This window comes from Pristis pectinata, chromosome 12 (assembly GCF_009764475.1).
Source record: "Pristis pectinata isolate sPriPec2 chromosome 12, sPriPec2.1.pri, whole genome shotgun sequence".
NCBI classification, from domain to species: domain Eukaryota; kingdom Metazoa; phylum Chordata; class Chondrichthyes; order Rhinopristiformes; family Pristidae; genus Pristis; species Pristis pectinata.
Window position 1 is genome coordinate 42,911,203 of NC_067416.1, and position 16,935 is coordinate 42,928,137.

At 43.4% G+C, this 16,935-nt stretch overlaps 1 protein-coding gene across 1 annotated transcript in view; it reads left to right on the forward strand.

The window, feature by feature from the left end:
• The window catches only part of supv3l1 (SUV3-like helicase), a 40,123-nt gene extending 23,737 nt beyond the window's left edge, over positions 1–16,386 (forward strand). The window contains exons 10-15 of the mRNA XM_052027434.1: positions 2,745–2,838; positions 4,367–4,586; positions 5,738–5,818; positions 5,961–6,137; positions 8,763–8,911; positions 15,848–16,386. Coding sequence (XP_051883394.1) covers positions 2,745–2,838; positions 4,367–4,586; positions 5,738–5,818; positions 5,961–6,137; positions 8,763–8,911; positions 15,848–16,310 — 1,184 coding nt within the window. The 3' untranslated portion in view covers positions 16,311–16,386. The remainder of the gene's footprint in view (positions 1–2,744; positions 2,839–4,366; positions 4,587–5,737; positions 5,819–5,960; positions 6,138–8,762; positions 8,912–15,847) is intronic.
• The last annotated feature ends 549 nt before the right edge of the window (positions 16,387–16,935 follow it).

The following is a 16,935-nucleotide window of genomic DNA, read 5'->3' on the forward strand; positions in this document are numbered from 1 at the left end:
TTGGTCATAGTTGCTCTCAGTTAGTTTGAGTAAATGGCATTCAAACCCCATCCAGTCAGATTGTAATGAGGTGGTGACATAATTTACCAAAAATTAAAACAGTGTTGTACTGGTAGTTTAAATTGCTCCCTTGTATGCAAGCCTTTTCGTATTTCTATATTTCTTTGCAGGTTTCCAATGAGGTTGCTTTCCTTCTCATCCAACAGCTGATTGTCATTAACAATTCACTTTCATGCCTTACTATACACAATGAATAATAGGGCTTTGGCAGTATTGAGGAGCAGAGGGTCCTTGGTGTACAAGACCAAGGATCCCTGATGGTGGCAGCACAGTTAAATAAAATTGATGAAGAATGAATATGGAACATTTACCTTCGTTAGCTGGGGCACAGAATATATGATGGTGGTACAAATTTATAAACATTAGTTAGGCTGGAGTACTGTGCACAATTCTGGTCACCACAGTATAGGAAGGACGTGATTGCATTGGAGAGGGTGCAGAGCAGTTTCACTGGGATTTTGCCTGTTTCAATTATGAGGAGAGATTGAATAGGCTGGGTCTGTTTCCTTTGGACAAAGGAGGCTGAGTGGGACCTGGTAACAGTAAACAAAATTATGAAGAGCCTAGACAGTTGGAAAAACTTCTTCATATTCAGAGGTGTTTAAACTAGAGGGCATAGGTTTATATAAGACGTTTCAGGGGGATCTGAAGAAGAAATTTTTTCTTCACCTACATAATAGTTGGGATCCAGAATGCACTGCCTGAGTGGGTGGTTGGGGCAGGTACTCTCTCAATAGTTAGGAAGTATCTAGGTGAGCACTTGAATTGCCAAAACAATTTACTATGGACCAAATGCTGGTAAATGGGAATAGTATTGATGGTTGACATCATCATGGTGGGCTGAAGAGTATGCTTCTGTGCTGTGTGACTCTGACTACCACACGTAATGACACTAATGCCTGAAGTCACTCCTGCTGCTTCATAGAAATGACGGTATTTTACTCAAATGCACAGGCAACAGTTGGAGGATTATTTCTGCTCAGTTTTTAGTCTCCTGTTTATTCAGACTTTCTTTGTTCACAGTGCATTAAATGGTGCTGAACGTATAGGCTGCTAGTTTAAAACAGTTCTTGAACACACTTGTGTTCTTCTGTTCAGATTTCATGATGTGATGCCTAAATTTGCTTAGGATTTCTTGGTCAGAAGAGGGGTCAATAACTCATTGACCTATCACAGAGCACCTTTGCTGGTCTCTGTGATACCCACAGGTACCTTTCCTGATCCAGCCTCAGGCACAGGTTTAAGGTGAGAGGGGAGAAATTTAAAGAAGATCTAAGGGATAAGATTTTCCACACAAGAGGGTGGTGATTCTCTGGAGTGAGCAGCCAGTGGAGGTGATAGAAGCAGATACAATTACAATGTTTAAAAGGCATTTGAACAGATACTTGGATAGGAAGGAAGTAAAGGGGTCCTCGTGGACAAGGTGGGCTGGTAGGGTCCGTTTCTGTGCTTTACAATTCTATGATTCTCACAGTTCCTGCCACTTGCTGGTGAATGGTTTTGCTGATTTCCACTCCCCTCCTCCTCCCTCTGTGTCAGCTGGTACTGGAATGCTGCTTCTCCAATACTCAAATGCACTAGTTCCTGCTGGAACATTGAATCCCCTATACTTGCCGTTCTGCCTCTTGATTGAGTGCTGTTTCTTGATAGCCCCATGGGGACTGCCTCATGCTGGAGTATTACTTTCCTGAAATCTCCAATAGGTCCTGCCTCTCTGCTTTCCCCAAATGCCCATGGGTCCTGACTTATGTCATAGTGCTATCCCCTGAACTTCCACAGTCGTGGTTTCACATGTGAATATTTAACATCTTGCAATAGTTGTGCAGGAAAGATCAGAAAAGGAGAGCATGGCATTGTCATATAAAAGGTCATTCCTTTTATTTGCACATTGTGGGAATGATGACTGAAATGACGAATTCCTCTGCTAAAGCAGTTGTGTGTTAGGTTGATTACTGCAGGATCATTAACCCTAATGCCTACTGGAAAAGTTCTCTAACTTGTGAATCACTTGGTTTTGTATCTTTACTGTGGGGAGGGGCATCCCTGCTGGGGATCTAACTGGAAACCAATCTTTTGGTATCGGTAGGTGTGCCCTTCTCTTGTCTTCCAGTTTGAGGTGCTTTCTAACTTTGGGCATATATGAATCGACTCAGTACAATCATAAAAAAGCACATACAGATGTGGGCTGCAGGATAAGACTCCTCCTGTTTGCCAGCAATGTGCTGCAGCTCCTCCTCTTTTTGCCCTTCGACTGTATAATGTTTCTGGCAGTGTTGTTCTTTATCTGTTGTGATGACTGTCTCAAACGGCTTGTTGCAGAGCCACCTTCCATCCCTGCAATCCAGAGTGAAGGGTATGTGATTTCTCTCTCACTGAATTTGCCATCAAGGCACTGGGAAGAATCTGGTGGTAGATGCCAGTGGTGCGTCATTGTTCCACTTCTGTATGACATTACTTTTACCAAGCCTTATTTCCTTTATACATTTTTCTGTGAAAGCACGAAAGGAGAGGAAGTGAGTAAATCTCAGCTTGGTCTTCAGGCCATTAAAAGACACCTTGGCACATTGAGCAGCTGGGCCACTGATGACCATGGGTGAGGGGATGTGTGCAGCGAGCATCCAGATGGTTGCGTTGTATTGGTGTTGTGGTCTGGTTTACTGATTGTGTCTGTATCTTCAACGTAGGAACAAAGTTGGCTCAAGCGAAGAAATTTAATGACCCAGATGATCCCTGTAAGATCATGGTTGCCACTGATGCCATTGGAATGGGCTTGAACTTGTGAGTATACCATTAACTTTGTAAAGGTTTACTCCCCTATCATCAGTGTATAGCTCACAGGTTATTTTCTTTGGTTGTTATCGCCTTCCCTTGAGAAGTAACAGAAATTTATATGGTGGCTCATTTGTCATGTGCAAGCATTAACAGTGAGCATCTGAAGGCTGGGACTGTGGAGCTGATCCACAGTAAGAGGAAGGAATCCTGTCTGTGTATTTGCACATGTATTCAGCCTTTGAGAAGGCACCCTGTACTGTGAATCAACTTTTCACTGTGGGTCAGTGAACAAAGGGAAAATTAATTCCAGCAACAGTAGCGATCTGCATCTGACAGAGTCATGGAGTCATACAGCATGGAATCAGGCCCTTTGGCCCAACTGGTCCATGCCGACCCAGATTGGTATCTAGGCTAGTTCCATTTGCCCAAGTTTGGCCCATATCCCTCTAAACTTTTCCTATCCGTGTACCTGTCCAAGTACCTTTTAAATGTTGTTAATGTACCTCCCTCAACCACTTCCTCTGGCTGCTCATTCCATGTACTGACCACTGTCTGGGTGAAGAAGTTGCCCCTTAGGTTCCTATTAAGTCTCTCCCCTCTCACCCTAAACCTATGTCCTCTAGTTCTTGATTCCCTAACCCTGGGAAAAAGCCTGTGAATTCACCATATCTATGCCCCTCCCAATTCTTTGCACCTCCATAAGATCACCCCTCATTCCCCTACACTCCACTGAAAAAAGTCCCAAACTGCTGAACCTCTCTCCATAACTCAGTCCCTTGAATCCCAGAAACAGTTCAAGAATTTTTTTTTCTCTTTGTCCTAATTTGCCTTGCACCATTAATACCTCCTCCAGGCAGGTGAGCCCACGATTAACAAGTCTTTAGCACCTCTGGTAATTGGCATCACTAATATTTGCATAATCCAGTCTTTGATGTCCACAGTATCACAAACATTCCCTCTCCTCTGCACAGATTCCTCTTTTTTGCAACTTAAAACATGCATGTTTTGTATAAAGTTGTGGTTGCTACACTAGGGGGAGGATGTGGATGGTCAAAATGTTTTTCCCAGGCAGGGGAGTCTAGAACTAGAGGGTACGAGTTTCAGGTGGAAGGAGAGAAATTTAAAGGAGATCTGAGGGGTATGTTTTTTCACAGAGGATGATGTATATTTGGAACGAGCTGCTAGAAAAGGTGGTAGAGGCAGCTACAATTACAACATTTAAAAGGTATTTGGCTAGGAGAGGTGTAATGGAGCTAACACGGGCAAATGAGGCATAGATGGGCATCGTGGTTGGTATGGACAAGGTGGGCTGAAAGGGCTGTTTCTGTGCTGCTCAATTCCATGATTTCCAAATTTTCCTAAGAAAACTTTTCTGAGAAAAGTTCGTCAAAATGTTAACTTTGTTTCTTCACGGATGCTGGCTAAACTCCTGAGTATTTCCAGCACTTTTGTTTTTTTCTCAAGCTTCCAACTGTACTTTTTTTTGCTTTTTCATAATGATCTTACAACACAACAACCTTTGTCTTTTGTGCAGGAGTATAAAACGGATTATTTTCAATTCCCTGATGAAGCCGACTATAAATGAAAAGGGAGAGAAGGAGATGGATAGGATAACCACCTCCCAGGCCCTGCAGATCTCTGGAAGAGCTGGCAGGTTCTGCACAGCATTTAAGGAGGGAGAAGTTACCACGATGAATCGCGACGACCTTCCTGTGCTCAAAGAGATTCTAAGCCGGCCTGTCGATTCCATAGAGGTGATCATTTTATTTTACTTGGAAACTGGGAAAGGGCAAGGTTGTAAGAGGAAGGGGAGACAGATAGATAGAGAGTTCCTTTATATTGAGGGTGCTCAGAAAGAATGAGAGGAATGATGCAATGATATTAAGACAGGATGGAGAAAGGAAGAACATATAGTATGTTGGGCTAATGATTAAGGACTTGATAATCCGGAGGTCATAAATTCGAATTCATTGCAGACTGGGAAACAGTAAATCCTGACCCTTTTCTCCGATGACCAGATGGCTCTGTTCTACACTGTGATTGTTATTGTACTTGGTGCAACTGGAGATGGATACTAAATATTGCCTTGCCAGTTTTACTCACTTAAAAAAAGCATGGGCGGGTTGGGTTGAAAGGGTTTGTTTCTGTGGTGTATTACCTCTGTAAGACCACCAAGAAAAAATGAGATGGAGGCATGACGTGAAACAGGATCAGCCTAATGTCTTTTATAACCCGATGCTTCCAAATTCAAAATTAATAGAAAGAGCCTGGATTGTGCTCTCACTACTGAGAACTCACAACTTGAACCAGAGTTCTTCAAAAGCAGTCACTCAAAATAATGAAAAGAGTGCATTTTGTATATCATTTGGTTAACGCATTATTACATGCATTACTGTTTTAAAGAGAGCTTGCGTTTCTCTAAAGTGTTGATTGTACTTTAGTCCAGTCCCACAGACCAATCTCAAGGCACACTGGGTGAGAATATGATTAGGTTAGGTTAGATTGGCCATTGACCAAAAGGCAGTGGGTTGTCGGAGTACCTTCAGAGTTGACTGCCTGCCCCTCTTCCAAGGATACATCTGTGCTCGGTGTGTGCTTGGAGAAGGGAGCACATGGTGTCCACTGGCTTGCTGGAGGCTTTCAAGAGCTGGATTGCATCCTGGACAAGGATGGCAGTGTCTTAATTTAATCTACAGTTTGTAAATACTGGATTAAGAACAATGAAACAATTGTAAATATATTAATATAGTTTTTTTTAAAGAGAGCTACAGGCTGTCTGTGCCCTCTGGTCATGGTGCCTTGGAGGATTATCTAGTCATCAGCTAATGGTTTGCCGAAGAGAACAGGGTATAGAAGTGTATTTATGCAAAGTATTTCATTTGTTAATTTTGATATATTTTTCAAGGTGGCAGGATTGCACCCCACAGCAGACCAGATTGAGATGTTTGCATATCAACTCCCTGAGGCCACTCTATCAAATCTGATTGTAAGTGTTTCACGGAGATAGATACTTTGAGATCCACACCTCTTGAAACCTTTGCATTCAAATCATTTAATTATTAGTTGATTTTCTACAGGTATAAAATTAACGTGATATTCCTTGTTCACACATCTTTCTGTGGAAACAGGATATATTTGTGAGCCTCTCACAGGTGGACGGACTCTATTTTGTGTGCAATATTGATGATTTCAAGTTTCTGGCTGATATGATCCAACACATTCCACTGAATCTCCGTGTGCGATATGTCTTCTGTACTGCACCAATCAACAAGAAGCAGCCCTTTGTCTGCACCTCTTTCCTAAAGGTACGTTGCTCATGCTTCCACCCTGGAGTGGGTGGGGGTCACAATCACTCTTGTCAGCCCTCCCATACCTTAAATTGCATTTATTTAGCATCTTGCACAACACCAGGCCTACTTCAGATGCTTTAAGCCGAAGCATACCTTTTTACATGTAGTCATTGCAGAAAAACTGGCAGCTAAATTGCTTACTGCATACTCCCATAAAGAGCAATGCTTGATAGTGGTCAGGTAATCTGTTTTAGTGATAAGGGGTAAATATTGGCTAGGACAGATGAAGCAGGAGCAGGCCAAATGGCCCACTGAGTCTGCTCCGCTGCTCAGTAAGATTATGGCTGATCAGATTGTTGGCCTCAACTTAATATCTGAACATAATTTGCTGCCTGGTCCTATAACCCTTGATTCCCCTAAAGTCTAAAACTTTATCACAGCATTGAATGTACTTAATGATTGTGCCTCCATATCTGTGGGGGCTTCATAACTTCTTGTTAGCCATATATATTAATGATTTGGTTGAGAATGTAGGTGGCATGATTAGTAAGTTTGCAAATGAATCAAAGTTGCTGGTGTAGTGGACAGTGAAGAATGTTGTCTGGTATTACAACAAGATCTAGATCAACTGGGAAAATGGGCCAAGGAATGGCAGATGGAATTTAACTTGGACAAGTGTGAAGTGATACATTTTGGGAAGTTCTGGGCAGGACATGCACAGGTTCCTGGGGATTGTTGTAGAGCACAGAGACCCAGGGGTACAAGTAAATGGATCCCTGAAAATGGTGACACATTTAGACGGTGGTGAAGGAAGTGTTTGGCATGCTTATCTCATTGGTCGGGGCACTGAGTATAAGAGTAGGGATGTCATGTTACAGCTGGATGAGACATTGATGAGACCACACTTGGAGGACTATGTGCAGTTGTGGTCGCAATATAACAGGAAAAATGTGATTAAGCTAGAGACAGTGCAGAAAAGATTCACAGGAATGTTGCTGGGACTGGAGGACTTGAGTTACAAGGGGAGATTCGATTGGCTGGGACTGTTTTCCCTGGAGCCAAGGAGGCTGACCTTATAGGGTTTTTAAGCTTACGAGATGCATAGCTAGAGTAGACAGCCGATATCTTTTTCCCATGGTCGAAATGTCTAATACCAGAGGGCATGCATTTAAGGTGAGGGGGGTAAGTTCAAAGGAGATGTGCGGGGCATGTTTTATTACCACAGAGAGTGGTGGATGCCTGGAATGCACTGCCAGGAGTGGTGGTGGAGGCAAATTAGTTCAGCACAACATCGTGAGCCAAAGTGCTGCTCTTGTGCTGCACTGTTCAATATTCTATAAAATCATGAGGTGCATAGATAAGGTGGGTGGTCACAGTCTTTTTCCCAGGGTAGAGAAGTCTAAAAATAGAGGGTATAGGTTTAAAGTGAGAGGTGAAAGATTTAAACGGGACCTGAGGGGCAAGTTTTTCCACACTGAGTGGTGGGTATATGGAATGTGCTGCCCAAGGAATTGGTAGACAACGTTTTACAACGTTGAAAGGCATTTGGACAGGTACATGGATAAGAAAGCCTTAGGTGGATATGGGCTAAATGCAGGTAAATGGGACTAGCTCAGGAAGGCACCTTGGTCAGAATGGTCGAGTTGGGCCGAAGGACCTGTTTTCCTGCTGAAGTCTACAACTCTATGACAAAAGGAACTTTCTCATTCCCAAATGGACCATCCTGCCATCCATTGGAATATAGATTCCTTCACCGAAGAAGATATCTTGGTATCTACCCAGTCAAGCTCCTTGTATGTTTCCATAAGATCATTTTTTTATATGTATAAACTCCAGAGATTATCAGCCTTATCTATTTTAATTTTTCATGTCTGATAACTTCTTTACACCTGGAATCAATTTAGTAGATTACTAAATACTTCCCTAGCCTTTTTTCAGAATAGAGCGATGGATCTTACCGTCTACCCGAGAGATCAGATGCACATAATTTTCCTGAGTAATGCACTTGAGTGTAAACTTGGATTACCTGTTCAGATCTCTGGTGTGAGACTTGAATACACAGTCTTTGCACTCAGAGGTGAGATTGGCAACAGAAAATTCACGTTGTACTTTTCTAGAGCTCAATCAAAATGTCAGTGAATACCAAGGTTTATCAGTAATCTGCCTAATGTTTTTAGAATACTCTCGTAAATAGTTTCAGAATGGCTGATACCACGCAAAGTGTTAGAGCTCTGAGGCAATAAGATAGTGAATGCTATATGCATAATGTGTCCATGTACGTATGTACTGAATCAAGAAATTAGTTGAATATTTTAAAAACTGTCTGCCTGCACATAAGGAGCACTTTTTTTATGTAAGGAGCATCACAGTTTATTGGTTAACTCTTAGTAAAATCCATTATTAACTAAAAGACAATGTTGCACACCAAAGGAAGACAAACCACTTCGTCTGTCTTAATTAGTTAAAACCAGCAACTTGGACATAGCTACAATCACCCAAATAGCTTGTGAATCTAGACAGTGACAGAAAGTTGGTTGTCCAATAACAGCTGGAATATTGCACTGCTAACGTGCCATTGCTTTGATATTTGCTGAAGAGATCTTGGTTACTTTTCACACTGAGTCTGTTTGAATTCTGTAGTTTGCACGACAGTTCAGTAGGAATGAGCCGCTGACGTTTGACTGGTTGTGCCGGCACATTAACTGGCCACTGACGCCGCCACAAAATATCAAAGACCTCGTACATCTGGAGGCCGTGCATGATGTGTTGGATCTCTACCTGTGGTTAAGGTAAGATTTTTAAAAATGATTCGTATTCAGGATTTGGTCTTGCTGTTGAGGCCAGTACTCAGTATGTGAGCAGATTCTTGAATATCCACTATACTTGTCAAGGTGCTTCTGTTGTCCTTTGGGTAAAGACCTCTAATCTTTTACAGTGGAGAAGGTGTCTGAGTGAGGGGTGATTTGGGGTGCATTAGAGGGAGAAGCTTGCAGCTGATGAGGTTCCCATGTGACCTTCTGGTTGCCTATTGAAGAAGTCTTGGCAGAGGGTTTTAGGGTTGCACTGAAGCAATGGTGTGGCAGCAGTGGTGGGAGTAAATGTTTGGAGGAGTTTTATGGGAGGCTGATCAAGTGGGCTGCATTATTGTAAATGGTGGTGAGCTTCCTGCGTGTTGTTAGAATTGCAGATGGAGAGGATTGCGTCAAACTAGTACCTCGAAGACGGTGGAAAGGTTTAGTGGAGGCGGGAAGTGAGTAATTTGTGACAGAATAGCCAGTTTCTGAGCTGCTGTTACAGCCACAGTTTATCGATGTCTGGTCCAGTCAAGTTTCTGGTAACCACCTACCCTCTCGCCAACTCCCTCCCCACTATGCTTGCAGTGCCCTCTCACTCCCACCCCGATTCCACACCAGTTCTCCAGGATGGTAATGCTGTTGAATATCAGGGGTAGATGGTGGTGATTTCCTGGCATTAACATGACGTGAATGTTGCTTACCACAAGTCTGAAAGTTGTTCATATTTTATTGATGCAGGCATAGAGTGCATCATTTTCTGTGGAATTGCAAATGGAATTGAATATTGCTTTAATCATCATCAATCTACTCCAATTCAGATCTTATCACAAAAAAATGACCAGTTGAATATAGCTGGACCTAGAACAATGCCCTGAGGAGCAACCCCAGTTGAGGCAGGATTGATGACCCACAATACCCAAAAATGCAACCATCTTCCTTTGTACAAGGGGCATCTCTAGCTAGTAGGGATATTTATCCTTGACTCCCATTGACATCATCTTTGCCAGAGCTCCTTGATGCCAAACTTATAAATCATCAGTAGGGTTAAGGAGAATCCCAAGGCTTTTTTTCTCGTACGTAAAGAGCAGAAGGATGGCTAGGGTAAAGGTAGGTCCGATTAAAGACAAAGGTGGGAGGATGTGCCTGGAAGCTGTGGAAGTGGGTGAGGTTCTCAATGAATACTTCTCTTCAGTATTCAACAAGGAGATGGGTCTTGATGATGCTGAGAACAGTGTAGGTGAGGGTAATGTTCCAGAGTATGTAGATATTAAGAGAGAGGATGTGTTGGAGTTGTTAGAAAATGTTAGGACAGATAAGTCCCTGGGGCCTGATGGAATATTCCCCAGGCTGCTTCGTGAGGCAAGGGAGGAGATAGCTGAACCGTTGGTTAGGATCTTTGAGTCTTCGTTGTCAATGGGAATGGTACCGGAGAATTGGAGGGTGGCGAATGTTGTCCCCTTATTTCAAAAAAGGTAATAGGGATAGTCCAGGGAATTACAGACTGGTGAGCCTTACGTCTGTGGTGGGTAAGCTGTCGGAAACGATTCTAAGAGATAGGATCTATGAACATTTGGGAGAAACATGGACTGATTAGGGACAGCCAGCATGGCTTTGTGAAGGGAAGATCTTGCCTCACAAGCCTGATAGGGTTCTTTGAGGAGGTGACCAGGAAGATTGGTGAGGGTAGTGCAGTAGATGTGGTCTACGTGGATTTTAGTAAGGTGTTCGACAAGGTTCCACATGGTAGGCTTCTTCAGAAGGTCAGAGGCCAAGGGATCCGGGGAAGCTTGGGCGAGTTGATTCAAAATTGGCTTGCCTGTAGAAAGCAGAGGGCTGTGGTGGAGGGAGTGCATTCGGATTGGAGGGCTGTGACTAGTGGTGTCCCGCAGGGATCGGTTCTGGGACCCCTACTTTTTGTGATATTTATTAACGACTTAGATGAGGGGGTGGAAGGGTGGGTTAGCAAGTTTGCAGATGACACAAAGATTGGTGGTGTTGTGGATAGTGTGGCGGGCTGTTGAAGCTTGCAGAGGGATATTGATAGGATGCAGAGCTAGGCTGAGAAGTGGCAGATGGAGTTCAATCCAGAGAAGTGTGAGTTAGTACACATTGGAAGGACAAACTCCAAGGCAGAGTACAAGGTAAATGGCAGGATTCTGGGCAGTGTGGAGGAGCAGAGGGATCTGGGGGTTCATATCCACAGATCACTGAAAGTTGCCTCGCAGGTGGATAGGGTAGTTAAGAAAGCTTATGGGGTGCTAGCTTTCATAAATCGGGGGATCGAATTTAAGAGCCGCGAAGTGATGATGCAGGTTTACAAAACTGTGGTTAGGCCACACTTAGAGTACTTGTGTCCAGTTCTGGTTGCCTCATTATAGGAAGGATGTGGAAGCGTTGGAAAGGGTGCAGAGGAGATTTACCAGGATGCTGCCTGGATTAGAGAGTATGGATTATGAGGAGAGACTAAAGGAGCTAGGGCTGTTCTCATTGGAGAGAAGGAGGATGAGGGGAGACATGATAGAGGTATACAAAATATTGAGAGGAATAAATAGAGTAGACAGCTAGCACTTCTTTCCCAGGGCACCAATGCTCAAAACAAGAGGACATGGCTATAAGGTATTGGGTGGAAAGTTCAAGGGAGATGTCAGAGGGAGGTTTTTCATCCAGAGTGGTTGGTGCATGGAATGCGCTGCCTGAGGTGGTGGTGGAGGCTGATACATTGGACAAGTTCAAGAGATTGTTAGATACGCATATGGAGGAATTTAAGTTAGAGGGATATGTGGGAGGAAGGGGTTAGATAGTCTTAGGTGTGGTTTGAAGGGCGGCACAACATGGTGGGCCAAAGGGCCTGTATTGTGCTGTATTGTTCTATGGTTCTAAATGCGAAATTAATGTTAAAGCCAGTCACTCACACCTCGCCTGTGGAATTCAACTCAATTGTCTGGACCAAGACTAACGATATCTGGAGTTCATTAATTCTGGTAAATTCATAACTAGGTAACACCAAACAGGTTATTGATAAATAAGTAATACCTGACAGCATAGTTGGTGACACTTTCCATCACTTTGGGAGTAGACTATGGGGTGTAATTCACAATTCTGGATTTGTTCTACTGTTTGTAAAAAGGATATAACTGGCTCTGTTTGGTAGATGCCACTGCTTTAGCTGTACCAGAGCAGATTAGTTAGAGGCACAGTTAATTCTCAAGCATAAATCTTCAACATTGTAGCTGGAATATTTTCTGATCCTGTAGCCTTTGTTGCTTCTTGATTTAATGTGGAATGAATTGAATTGGCTGCAGGTTGCCTCCTGTGTTTGTGAGATCTTAAGAGGAGGTAGAATGGTTCATCTATCTGGCACACAGCTATGCTGCATGTAAATGATACTGTCTTGTTCTTAGCATTGTTGCTTTGCATAAGTCATTGAGGACGGATGATTGGAGGAGCCGCCTCCTCTTAGATGTTTAATTTTTCACCATCATTGTTTATTGGATGTGGCAGAAACTGTGATCTTACCTATTGGTCCTGCTTAGCTTTGTCTATTGCTTTTGCTGTTTAGCATGCATGAGGTCTACATTTGCAGTTTTACTATTCTGCCTCATTTTTAGTTGTGCTTGTTGCTGTTTCCAGCATGCTCTTCACACTTCTCATTGAACCAGTTATAATCTCCTGGTTTGAATGCAGTGTTATTGTGAATGGTTCACCAGGTTGCAGACTGTGGAAGAATACATTGGCTGCTAATGGTTCACAACACCTTGCACCATTTAGTTTTGATGCTCCAATGTGACAAATTTGACGTGCGATATTAACTTGGCAGTTAATTAACTTGGATTTGGTTTTTGGGAGGCTGTTCACAGTGCATTCCTTGTAGAGCGGGGAGTGTTTAAACACTACTTGTGTTCTAGCAATTGCACTAAACTGTAGAAGTTATGGAGCGATACTGGATGGAAATAGGCCATTTAGCCCAACCAGTCCTTGCTGACCACATTGTCCTCTAACTAGTCCCAATTTCCTGGGTTCGACCCATTTCCCTCCAGGCCCCTACCCTCCATGTACCTATCCAAGTGTTGCTTAAATGATACAATTGTACCTGCCTCAACCACTTCCTCTGGCAGCTCATTCCATGTACTCACCACCCTCTGCGTGAAAAAGTTGCCCCTTCAGTCCCTTTTAAATCTTTCCCCTCTCACCCTAAACCTATGCCCCCTAGTTTTGGACTCACCTATCGTGGGGAAAGACTGTTACCATCCACCTCATCTATGCCTCTCATAATTTTAAACACTTCTGTGAGGTCGCCCCTCATTCTCCTACGTTCCAAGGAATAAAGACCCAGCCTGGCCAACCTCTCCCTATAACTCAGGCTCTCTAGTCCTGGCAACGTCCTGGTAAATCTTTTCTGCACTCTTTCCAGTTTAATCACGTCTTTCCTATAACAGGGTGACCAAAACTGTGCACAGTACTCCAAGTGTGGCCTCACCAAACACAACTGCAACATAACGTCCCAACTCCTGTACTCCATGCCCTGACTGATGAAGGCCAGTGTGCTGAACATCTTTTTCACCACCCTGTCTAACTGTAGCGCCACTTTCAATGAACTATGCACTTGTACTCCTGGGTCCCTCTGTCCCATTACAGTCCCTAGTGCCCTACTATTCATAGTATAAGTCCTAGGTTGGTTTGACTTTCCAAAATGCATCACCTCACACTTGCCTGTGTTGAACTCCCTTTGCCACTCCTTGGCCCACTTTCCTAACTTATCAAGATCCCCCTGCAATCTTCTTCACTATCAACAATACCTCCTAATTTCATGTCATTTGCAAACTTAGTGATCAAGCCAAGTGTTTTGACATCTAAATCATTTATATAAATAATGAATAACAAGGGTCCCAACACCAACCCCTGCGGCACACCACTAATCACCAGTCTCTACTCTGAGAAACAACCTTCAACCCACCACTCTCTGCTTCCTACCTCCAAGCCAATTTTGAATCCACCTAACTAGCTCTCCCTGGATTCCATGGGACCTAACCTTGTAGACCAGCCTGCCATACCATACGGGACCTTGTTGAAGGCCTTGCTAATAAAAAGTCCAAATAGACAACATACACTGCCCTACCCTTATCTATCCTTTTAGTTACCTCTTCAAAGAATTCTAAAAGATTCGTTAAACACGACCACACACAAAACGATGCTGACTCCTCCTAATCAGACTTGGTCTATCCAAATGCTGGTAGATCCTGTCCCTCAGAATTCCTTCAAGTAACTTCCCCACCACTGATGTCAGGCTGTCCGGCCTGTAGTTCCCTGGCTTGTCCTTGCTAGCAATGGAACGACATTCGCCACCTTTCAGTCTTTGGGAACTTCACCAGTGTCTAACAATGAAGCAAATATCTCCACAAAGGCCTCCGCAATTTCTCCTCTAGCCTCCCACAAAGTCTGAGGATGCACTCGGTTAGTCCCTGGGGATTTATCCACCTTAATGCTGCAACTACCTCCTCCCTGGTAATGTGAATGTCCTCCAAAACATCTCCATTTGTTTCCCTTACCTCTTGAGCGACCATGATTTTCTCCTCAGTAAACACCAAGAAGAAATATTCATTAAAAATCCCACCCAGCTCCTGTGGCTTGAGACATAGGCGACCCTGCTGATCTCCAAGGGGACCTACTCTCTCCCTGGTCATCCTTTTACTTTTTATATAGCTATAGAACCTCTTGGGATTTTCCTTAATTTTATCTGCCAGGTCCATCTCATACCCTCTCTTTGCCCTCCTGATTTCCCTCTTAAGTGTATTCTTAATCTTTTTATAGTCATCAAGGGATTCACTCGTCCCTGACCTCCTAAACCCAATGTATGCTTGCTCTTTCTTGACCAGAGACTCAATATCTCTTGTAAGCCAGGGTTCCCTAAACTAGCCAGGTTTACCCTTCACCCTAACAGGAACATGCTGCTCCTGGACTCTTGATATCACACTCTTAAAAGCCTCCCTCTTGCCATTCATTCCTTTCCCTTCATACAGGCTCTCTCAATCAACCTCTGTTAGATCCTGCCTAATTCCTCCAAAGTTAGCCCTGCTCCAGTTTAGGACCCTAACCTGTGGACCTGTCCTGTCCTTTTCCATCACTGTCTTAAAACTAATAGAATTATGGTCACTGGAGCCAAAGTGCTCCCTGACTTGCCCTACCTCGTTCCCTAAGAGGAGGTCCAGTATTGCACCCTCCTGAGTAGGGCCCTCTATATATTGACTCAGGAAACTTTCCTGGACACATTTCACAAATTCCACCTTGTCCAGGCCCTTAACACTCTGGGTAGTCCAGTCAATACCAGGGTAATTGAAATCTCCCATTCGTACAACCCTGTTATTCTTACAACTATGAGCAATTTCTCCACACACTTGATCCTCAAGTTCCCAATTTGGGGGGGGGGGGGGGGGTTGGTGTCTATAATACAGCCCCACCAGAGTGACACTCCCCTTCTTGTTCTCAAGTTCTACCCATATGGCCTCACTGGATGATCCTCCAAGGATGTCGTCTCTAAGTACTGCTGTTATGTCTATCCTTATCAAAAAGGCAACACCCCCTCCTCCCTTACCTGCACCTCTGTCACACCTGTAGCATCTGTATCCTGGAACATTGAACTGCCAGCCCTGCCCTTCTGTCAGCCATGTTTCTGTTATGGCTGTAACATCCCAGTCCTCAGAGCCAATCCATGCTCTGAGTTCACCCACTTTACCTGTTAATCCTCATGCATTGAAATGCACGTATATGAGGAGTCAGTTGGTATAGATCTTAGGTTTGCATCTTTTTCAGCTGTAACACCATGATTTGGAATTTGAATATATCTTCATAGTTTTCTGGTAAATTGGTTCTTGTCTCTGCTTTTCTACCTGGTCTAGATTTATTCTGTTCTCTGGTCACTATTTTGTTTTCCAGTTATCGGTTCATGGACATGTTCCCAGATGTGAATCTTGTTCGGGACATTCAGACTGAGCTGGACAGCATCATACAGATTGGAGTAAGGAACATCACCCGTTTGATTCGTGCATCGGATCCGGTTTCTGTGACTGCCACTGCGGGACCTGATGGTTCTTCTAATTATGGAGGGATGCGGAAAAAACAGAGGATAAATATGGATGGCGTCAATCTCTCCCGGCGGCTTCGAGGGTCCAAAGCATTAGGCTACAGACCATTGACTTATGAAGCAGATGCACCTGAGCAAGCTGGTAACTCTTTGAGTGCAAGGCTGGTCCAGGAAGGACATCTTACAGCTGAATTATTGCAGCAGCTTCAAGAGGAATGGTCAGCAAGTCAGGGGTATGGTCCCCAGGGTCATAAAGATACTGCTGCTCAAGGTCCGAGTAAAACAACTTCCAGAGGATTAAGGAAGAAGAAATAAATTCAGTATATTTATTTGACTCTGAAATTTTTACTTCCAGTATAAACAATAAAGAAGTGATTGGGCTATATGTAAAGTGCCGGGTTTTTCAGTTTGATATCTTTGGCTGACAGTACAGAAATCAAAGTAAATATGTATTTTCTATATGAGCTTCTTTGGCTTTTTCAATAGTGAAACATGAAAATTCATAGAAGATGCATAATAATTCATAACGGTTTGGAAAAGAAATACCAGGAATCCCACCAGAGCAGAACTGGATTAACAGCACACTTGCATTTTCTTTAAATGGAGAGCAACCGAGAGGTTGAGTGAAGGAATTCCAGAACTTAAGCTGAGGTAACTGAAGGCATGGAACCAAGGAAATGGTGGATGTAGAAAAGATCAAAGTTGGAGAGATCTTGCAGGGCTACAGGAAGTTACAGAAGTAGGAAGGGAAGATGCAGTGGAAGGATTTGAACACAAGCAAGAGCATCTTAAAATGTATTGTTTATCACAAGACTAAGAGATAAGTAGTCAATGAACACTGAGGGATGGGTGAGCAAGATTTTGTGGAACTTGCAGTCTGAAGAGCTGAGTTAGGTGCCCTCAAGTTTTTGAAGTTTGGAAGACGGGAAACCATCCAAAA